The 9,629-nt window shown below is 29.7% G+C and overlaps 1 protein-coding gene across 2 annotated transcripts; it reads right to left on the bottom strand.

Moving 5' to 3' along the window:
• Positions 1–1,785: 1,785 nt before the first annotated feature.
• LOC114188928 (uncharacterized GPI-anchored protein At1g61900-like) lies at positions 1,786–6,453 on the bottom strand. Of its 2 annotated transcripts, none has more exons than XM_028077600.1 (8): positions 6,113–6,453; positions 4,497–4,673; positions 3,791–4,396; positions 3,266–3,511; positions 3,118–3,129; positions 2,793–2,936; positions 2,575–2,619; positions 1,786–2,191 (listed from the first exon to the last, which is right to left on the bottom strand). In XM_028077600.1, the coding sequence occupies exons 1-8, from the start codon at positions 6,165–6,167 to the stop codon at positions 2,118–2,120; spliced, it is 1,359 nt and encodes a 452-aa protein (XP_027933401.1). In that variant the 5' UTR covers positions 6,168–6,453; the 3' UTR covers positions 1,786–2,117. The 2 variants fall into 2 exon arrangements, with proteins under 2 accessions (XP_027933401.1, XP_027933402.1); XM_028077601.1 differs by having other exon boundaries at positions 1,836–2,188.
• Between the last annotated feature and the right edge of the window lie 3,176 nt (positions 6,454–9,629).

The raw sequence follows: 9,629 nt of genomic DNA, 5'->3' as shown, positions 1-9,629 counted from the left end.
ATATTTTATATTCAATTTGGTTTCTATATTCTTTATTTTTCTTTAATTTAGACTCATTTTTTTTAAATGGAGCAATTTTGTCCATGTCCAAATTAGGACCAAATTTAAATTTTATAAAAATGTTACAATGATGTCTTTATTAAAATTCAAATTTTTATTAAATATTTTTGGTTTAGGATTTCAATTAATTCAAAATTTTAAATCAATGATATTAGTCTTCATTCTCAAAATTTCCGTTCTAATTTTAAACTAATTGTAGTCCTAAACAAAAAATATTTAATAAAAATATGACTTTTAATAAAATAATTATAACATTTATATAAAAATTTAATTTGGTTTTAATTTGGAGAGGGACAAAATAGGTTCATTAAAAAATTGAAGTAAATTGAGAAAAAATAACAAATATAAGGAACAAATTGAATATAAAACATTGACTTTAACACATGGCACGTCGCTGGGTTGACACGTATGCATTTTTTTTCAAAAAAAAAATTGAACAAAATTTGATGAAAATTAGAATCTGATTGAACAAACAAAAAATATTAAGACCGAATTAACAAAACTGAACGAAAACAGAGAATAAATGTATAACTTAATCTTATATTTATTTTTAAAGTTAGAAAAAGTGAATACACATTTATTATTAACGTATATGTTTTCACTGGTATATATCAAGAAAATTAGTTTCTACACTTGTTTTACAAATTTACTCTTTTAGTAAAAAAATTATTAAAATGTTTTTTATTAATTTTACTTTTTTAATGAATATTTTTTATTTTTTTTATTTAATTATTTTTTAAAACTTAACCATTACAATAAAATTATAAAAAATATTTATATTTAATTTCTAATGATTATAATAACTTTATTATTTTTATTATTATAAAAAAAAGGAACCCACATCACATACTCATAACGCATGTGTTTTCCAAGTTTTCTTCACATGAATAAAGTTGTTCATCAAATAATTGGAGCCAACTAATGTGATCAATGCTTCTATCTTGAAGAAAAAGAGAACATTTTCCTATTTGATAATATTTTATAATTAATATAGTAACATAAACTTAACGTCCTAATAGCAAATTTACTTTTATAAATTTCTTAAATTAAAATAAATAAAAATCACACATCGATGTAACATAAACACTTATTTTACATTTCTTTATTAAAATGACATTGTTTTCTCTAACCCTATAATTTCTGAATACACTTACTCTTATATTTAAATGAACAATATCCAATTTTCTTATATTTTAAGAAAACAACAATCATTTCATTGTCTTATTTAAAAATAGCATATTTTAAGAAAGCAACAATCATTTCATTTTCTAATAAATGATTATAAAAGTTAAAAATTAAAGCTTGAAAATATCAAACATAATGATTTTTGAAATGACAAATTGAATTGTCAGTTATTATAGAATTTTATTATAAAAATTATATTGTCACTAAGTTATAATTGTCTTATATAAAAAGGTATTACTTTTAGAAAAATTAATATAAAATAAAAAATAACTATAAAATAAAGTATTAAATTAACTAAACAAGATTACTATCCTTATTGGGGTAAAAGAGGTAAAGCACAAAACATTCCTTGAAGAATAGTTATATGTGTGAATGATGTTCTGTTTGATCAGTTCAATGTCAACTATATCATGAATTCGTGAGAGTCAAATGATGTCATGAATTGTTGTGCAGTGGCTTTTTGAGTAATCGGTTGGATTTTAGAGTTGTCATGCTTAACTATGAAATTGGTTTAACAAGAAAAAAAAAATAGCATCACGATTATCGTAGAAGAATCTAAATTGAACATAAAAGAACACTTCTCCAAGAGATATAGAACTGGAAATTCCTATGATACTTCAAATGCATATAAATCTCATCAAGTTTCTGTATAACCTATGCTTTCTAAAATTTCTATATACAAAAAATTTATTACACAAGCACACAAGAAGAATCATGAATCAAGAAGATCCGAAACAGATTGAACATTACCTCCAGCTGAGATTTCTTTTTCTCATAGAACAGGCTACAACTAACTATCCTGAATTACACCCGTGTAAAACTATCTCTGTTGAAGAACCAGGAAAGCTTCACTTGAAAGGAAACCCTCATAATTACATGGTTGCCATAAGGAGAAACGATAAAGCAGCAAGCACGAAGAACATAATCTCATGGCTGTATAGGCCTGCTGAAAAAAAAAATACAGAGTCAGTTCATAACACCAAACCAATCAATCCAACTAAAACTGAAAAAATGAAAAAACTCTGAAGACATTGAAGAAACTGTAAACTAAATTGTTTAGTTGAATTTTTCATGGGTTTCAGATTTGGAAGCCAATCCTATACAAAATGAAACAAACCTGTCTGTGCTTTATATTATCTATGTACATTTAGAAACTTTGTTATTATAGCTCAAGCCAAATTTAGCCCCCTCTCTTAAATTTGAACATATGTATTATAGGATTGCCAATTAATTTTGAAACTACATTATACCATTTATATTGTATTTTGAAACTTCATAGATTACAGATTACTACTGCACAAACATAACAACTAGAAAAGGTTTTCTTACAACTTTGACTTGATGCTGCTGCAGGAAGGGCAGGGATGTTGACAGCTGCAGTTCCAACAACTTACAATTATCAGAAGTGCGGAAAAGAAATATAACATTTCAAAGAAAAATTACTACAGTGGAAATTTTGAAGCCAAAAAGAATCCAAAATAAAGAATCGAAAAAGAGCAGTTTGCCACTCATAATTATATTATAAACTTTCAACACGGTGTACATACATTTATTGCATGATGAAGAAGTTAGCTGAGATGTAGAAGGCCAGGGAGCTGGAATATTATCATTTAGATCACAAAGGAAGCTGATCCCAGAAATCCTGTCAAATGTAGCATCCGAAGGCAAACTAGGTAATAGACATCCAGCCTCTGTTTAGGGTAGACAGTGTAGCAAGTCACATCTCAGTAAAACATTAATGCAAGAAGGAAAATAATGATCAAGTACTGTCTCAACAAAACATTAGTTTTTTCTTATGTGAACCCCCTTCCCCTTCCTTCCCCATAAGTGGCACTTAAATTTATACTGACATAGTGTACATTGCAGAATTACCTTGATTTCCAACTGAAGAATCCACATTTTCGATTTCCACACCAAGTTGAACAAGGAAGAGAGAAGAATTGTTAGCATCAAGTATAAAATATTATAGGTATTGAGTGTGAGCTCATTATACTAACAAGAACAGAGAAAAGAAACCAACCTTGTAGGGAAAAGTCTTTAAGGCTGATGTGACAAAGACCATAAATATCAGCAGTAATATTTGATTTTTTTAACTTCATTGCCAAAGTCTCAGCACAATCCAAAGCTTGCAAGTTCGTGATGAAGCTCTGCTTTTGCAAGTGAGACACATAGCTTTCCATAGCATTACAGCAGGCTGTTTTGTTACTTATCCCATCCCCACAACCTCTGGTAACTTGCATTGTGTCAGGGAAAACCAGGGGACAAGCTGATGCAGAAGAGGAAGAGAGAATATATGTAAAAGAGAGGCAGTACTAAAGGGCCAGAAGGATTGACATCATTGGGAATTATCACCAGGTGATTAAAAGGTACTCAATGGAATCAATTATAACCAACTAAAGTCGTCATGCAATGATGATTACAGATTTGAAAATGCTTCTTATCGAGAGCAAGACAGAAAATAAAACCACGGAGGAAAAAACACCTAACTCACAATCTGCTCAAACTTTTCCAAGAAGGAATGATATAGCATTTAGCACACACTGACCTTTGTTAACATTGCAATTAGACAGCCCCCTGAGAACTTTCTTTGCATGAACAGGTTCAAGCTTACTAGCTACCCACCGGAGGACAATATTTCTACAATCACTGATCCGTAGTGGGTGCTCGGTTTGAACATGTGGTGAGTCCATGGTCAAAATATCGGAACCTTTTGATGCAATGGTTGTAGCTGCTTCTAATATTGCATTCTGACAGACTTGATAGCAGCATTCTTTCACAGGATCAATTTTGTCACATGCGGTAAGGAGCTTAGTAGTATCCACCATGTCATAAAAATCATTCACATTTTTTACAGGACAAGATGCCTCAGTGAGATTTGAAGAATGAATTGAACATATCTGCTTCAGATTAGTAGCAGCACCCTGGCCCATCAAAATCTGTTCCACATCTGCAAGGCAATGTTTGGCATTGGTCCCATTTAAGGCAAGTACATTGGTATATTTACTAGATTGACCAATGAGAATTGTGAGAGTTGCTTCCAATTGGGGACAACATATTACGTTAGCCAGAAATGGGGCAAAAACTTCCCAGCAATCAGTTGCCGTTACACTGATCAAACTTTCAGCACTACTAAAGTTTAAAGTGCAGAGTCCTGCGATCCAAGATACATTTATAAACACTTGTAAGAGGAACAGAGAACATTCAAGCATCTGAAAATCCAAAATAACCACAAAAATCATCTAGAAAGGAACCTGATAACTTTGGGATAGAGGTGTTGGTGAATGGAGAGAGTGGTGAAGGTGCAAGAGGAAGAAAAGGCTGTGGAGAACCAAAAGGTGAGAGTTTAGGGAACATAGAACCCACATGGTTAACCAGTCGTGCAGGACCTTGAAGATGATTGAATCTACTATTATGGGATTCAAGTGCGCCTAGACCAAAACACAAGATACTTTAGCTTTTGTTCACGTATCTTTCCTCTTGCTCACTCCCTTAGAATGAGTTAGCAGAGCAAGGAATTGCATACAAAAATTTGCAAACATCATGTTCCGTTAAATACTTACAATTAATAACAACTACAGTTCGGGCATGTAGAGGTGAGAACATGTCTTATTGTTAAGAGGAGCTGAATCACGGAAAGGCATCTTCAACTCAACATTAATTAATTCTCACCAATAAAAGCTCCCATTTACCAATTTTATTTTTGTTTCAATTCAACTGTCTGGTACATTACAATTTCAACCTAGTCCAATTTTGTTCAAAAGCAATAAATGAAAGACTATTCATCAACGAATGATACAGATAGTAAAACGGACAATCATGAAATATAATTGAAATTGACCCTTCTAAATATATATCTAACATCATCACCACCAAATATTGAACTGAAGCAATGGATAATGATGAGAATGATTGATAGAGCTAAACTTCAATTCATATCGTGATGTTCAGCACTCTAAAATTTTATAGGGAAGGGATGGTGGTCTAGCATTGCAACCCTGACTCTCCAAAATCAAGGATCATAAAAAATTAAGATTTAATTACTTATTTGGTCCTTATAGTTCCATAAATTTTACCTTTTGATCCTTATCTTATCCCTTTCAATCCTTACTTATATCATTTTAATCTTTTTTACTCCCAATACATACCATTTTTAATCTCTTATAGTCCTTGTCCCCTAAACTCCTTGGGATTTAAAGAGATTAAAAATAGGATGTAGAAGAAGAAATATTATTTAAACATAAGGACTAAAAGGTAAAGTTTATTAAACTATAGGGACTAAACGAGTAATTTAACAAAAAATTAACATGTAGCCTAATTGTGGGAAATGAACTCTATAATGTACAGGCTAAATGACACAAGCTCTGTTGTTAATTTTATCGAAGACCAATAACTTGTAAAAAGCAGAAACATCATTTTTAAAAGGAACAACAATTACATAATCAATTTGGCATGATAGCAGCTAAGTTGAACCGAAAATTCATGAACCAAGTTTTTTCTCTTTTATCCGTTGCACAGAAGATTAGCCCTGAAAGGCCAAGTAAAAATGAAACAACACAAAACCCTAACTCTTCCTACTGATGTCACTACCCCTTCTCAGTTCTCCCCATATCGAACAATAGAAGTTATAAATAGAAACCCCAAATACAGAGAACAATGCAAATGGAGAGAGTAAATTAAACTCGAAAAAACGGAAAATTTATCAACAACCAATGCACTTTAAACAGAAGAGCAATGCTGAAAGTTAATTTAGCTGAAACACTGGTCCCCAAAACATGTATCGGACCACGTAACACACCACACCCACCCACATGAGTAATAGTGAGACAGATCAAAGAAGAGTTAAAGAAAAATGAGAATAGGGACTTACGGAGAGACAGCAGGAAGAGGAAGAGGGTGAGGAGGAAGAGGAAGAAGTGGGGCATGGTGCAGAAATCGAAAGCAGCATTCAAGGAGAGAACAAAAAGGTGAGTGGTTGTGGCATTGGAGACAGAAGAGGAAGAAGAAGAGAAGAAGGAGGAAGAACTAGAAGGATCGGAAAAGGGTCACAAGATAAAGTGAAGTGTGAAGCGAAGAAAGGATGGAAGAAAAAGAAGAGTGAAAGCCATGAATGAATGAATGAGGGTTCAAAGTGAGTGGGGACTGTGGATGGCAGGATCAGTAAAAGCTGTCTGGTGAGAGACCCATAAGAAGGAGAGAGAAAGAGTAGACCCCACCATTAGCATTTGCAATGACTCGCACTTAGCTACCGCATTTACGCCATTCATTGCCTTTTTTTATTTCACTGCCTTTTGGTTTTTAAATTTGAAAATTACATAAACCAATTCTGGTTTTTAATAACATTTTATTCACATACAATTACAAATTGAAGTGTGAGTTTTATGTTTAAAGAACTTAATCTTGGATCAAGTTTGTTGTGTCTGTGACAGTATGTGCCAGCTCGTAGGTGGTTTTTTTTGTGTGTGTGGAAGTAGTTTGTTCTATTTGTAGGTTTCGTGAGTTGTGAGTGTTTGGCGCCAACTGTGTCTTGTGGCAGTTGGTAGATAGCGTGATTAATAGGGTGCGTTTGTGGGTGTTGCTTTTATTTATTTATTTTGACATGGAACGGCGAACGGAACGGAAGCATCGTTTCCTCCCACTACTTACCACTTTCATTTCTGATCTATCCGTAATGCATTCAATTCAGACATAATTCTTTATGGCTAATGAGCCGTTTTAAGTATGGTTTTTCAGATTCTATATCGTCAAATCAAGCTGCTTCTTATTAATTGTACGCTTCTTTTTACAATTAATGACACTTCTTTTTTACGCTTACTGTTCGTAAACAGTATTGTTTTCGTCAATACGTTGCTACTTAACCATCCTAGTTAAAATCCAAACGCTAGAGTGGTTCACGTAATTCACAGCTAAAAGTTTTCAAGATGTAACTGTATTGATTAAAATAAGTATCATTTTATTTTAGTCGTATAATATTAGTTTTCCTAAAAAGGTATTTAGACTCAGATAAAATTATATACAACTAATGTAGTTTCAAAAGGATGAAACTAATCAACCGGCAAAGCTCTCTCAACAAATTTTAAATAAGACGTTATTTTAAAATTTTAAATTCAAATTTCCCTTCAAAAATGTTGAATTCGGGTAAAATAAATTTACTTCGATTTATTTACTCATGACAAACTGAATACAAATAAATAAGAAATAAAAATAAGATAAAATAAATTTATACATCAACTAAATTTAGTTTATACATAAACTAACACATTTCAAATTACTTTTGTTCATAGATATATTTATTTTCTTTTTAATGTTTATAAAAAATTATCCAAACAGTATAATGTAAATTATAACGTAGGAAGTTTTACGTCAATTAATTTATAATATATAAATTGATGTAAATCTGACATTTCAAGTTATTTATTTTTGTAATATTGAGTTAATATATAAATAAATACAAATCTCATCTAAGTCAGTCTTGTAAAATTGAGTTATGCTTAAATTTCATTATAATTCTTAAGTGTTTTAAAGTTAATAATTTGGAATTAATATTTGATCTTTGATCCTTAGTATTTTTTTTTTCATTTTTGAAGAACCATTGTTTTGCATGAACAATTTAATGGTCGACGGTTTGATATTCAACAAATTTCCTTAGATCTTAAAGATATTTTTTATCTTATCATATCCTTAATTATATATATATTTTCTCTTTTGTACAATTTATTTAACGGTATATCATATATTTTATAAGACACCTATTTGATGATTTTTACTTCTTTTTAATATTTTTTATTTGTTAATTACCTTGATAATGTAAAATATTTTTTGGATTATTTTTTATATAATTATAATTTGTTCTCATAAGAGCAACTTTACCGGTATAATTGTATGAATATGTTTCGTTTACTATAATATAATAACTTATTGTTATAAATATTTTTATAAGTAAAGTTACTTATCGTTTGCAAAATTAATAAAAATTTTAGTTAATATGAAATTTTAGTTATGTGTATTTTTTATATTTATATAATTATTTTAAATGTTTTTTTGTTGTTATTTGATATTTTAATTTGAAATTTTGTATAACTATTGTTTTCCTTAATATTTGACATAAAAAAATATTACGTTTTTTTAATATCGAATATTTTGATTATATCATGATTCTTTTATTTTGATTTTTTTATAAAAATAATTTAATTGATACTTAGAACAATAAAATGAGTACGAGTATGATTATATGAGTATACTTGTTATTTGATGGGATAGAGATGAAATATATATATATCCATTAAGTTTTAATATGGAAGTGAGAATGAAATTTTATTACGAGGATGAATGGAATAATGAAATTCGCACTCATCTCGCCCAGTTGTCATTTTTATATATATTAATTCAAATACTATTTTTCAAAAAATAGAAAAGTGAATGTATATTTTGTAGTTATATATCTGAGTTAAAAAGATAAATATATTTAAGCTAAAAATTATATTTTATAGTGTTGATTAAACCCATACTATCGTCGTGTGTTTTTTTGTGTAACTTTGATACATAATTTTTAGATTCAATTTTGAATACAATAGATAAGTATTTGATTGTATTTTTACTGAAATTAGAATATACCGTCTCATTTCATGTCATACACGTAGTTAAACATGCATTTACAAATACAACACCAATGAGACTTGAACCTAATCACATCAGCTATTAACATCATTCTCAACTCAAAACCTTAAAACATTGAGTTTATGGATCTTCAACCTTATATGATGCTCCACTTTTTTCATTTATACCTAATGTGAGACTTAAACTCATACTTAAATTTTCAACCATCTCTCCCTTAAGGATGAGTTCCTTCCACCACATAAAGGTATTTTTTCCTTAAAAATATCCCTATAATCAATCATATATAATCATAAAATAATTTAATACATTATACCCAGGGCAGGAACTTAGTGTTGACATAGGGGAGCCATGGCTCCCCCAACACTTTATTTTTCTAATTTTTTATATATTTTTAAAAAATATTTTATATATTATAATTTTATTTAGATTAATTTAGTTTAAAAAAACCTTTTTTAAATTTAAAAATTATATTTTTCATTTTTATTATAATTTCTTTTATTTCTTTATTTTTTTCGTGTCTCTATCTCTTTCTCTTTTTTGTTTCTATTTCAATTTTCATCATCAATTTTTATTTTTATTTTCAAAATCAAATTGCACTAAGAAAAAATTGAGGAGTTAAGGAACATTTTGGATTGAACAATTTCTTTTTTTGAATAAATTCATTTTTTACTCTTTTTTTTCCGAAGTAATATGTGTCTTTTTTACGCTTTAGGCATATCTCTATCGGGTTAGAGATCATAAAATCATGCTTTAATTGTTCATCGAACTCT

Source organism: Vigna unguiculata, chromosome 6 (genome assembly GCF_004118075.2).
Source record: "Vigna unguiculata cultivar IT97K-499-35 chromosome 6, ASM411807v1, whole genome shotgun sequence".
In the NCBI taxonomy this organism is placed as follows: domain Eukaryota; kingdom Viridiplantae; phylum Streptophyta; class Magnoliopsida; order Fabales; family Fabaceae; genus Vigna; species Vigna unguiculata.
The sequence above is the reverse complement of the archived record's forward strand: the minus strand, read 5'-3'. Positions and strand labels throughout refer to the sequence as shown.

Coding starts and splice junctions, on each gene's coding strand:
- LOC114188928 (XM_028077600.1), bottom strand. CDS start 6,167: ATGCCCCACTTCTTCCTCTTCCTCCTCACCCTCTTCCTCTTCCTGCTG. Junction 4,397..4,496: donor CTCTATCCCAAAGTTATCAG/GTTCCTTTCTAG, acceptor CTTGGATCGCAG/GACTCTGCACTTTAAACTTT. Junction 3,512..3,790: donor TAATTGCAATGTTAACAAAG/GTCAGTGTGTGC, acceptor CTTCTGCATCAG/CTTGTCCCCTGGTTTTCCCT.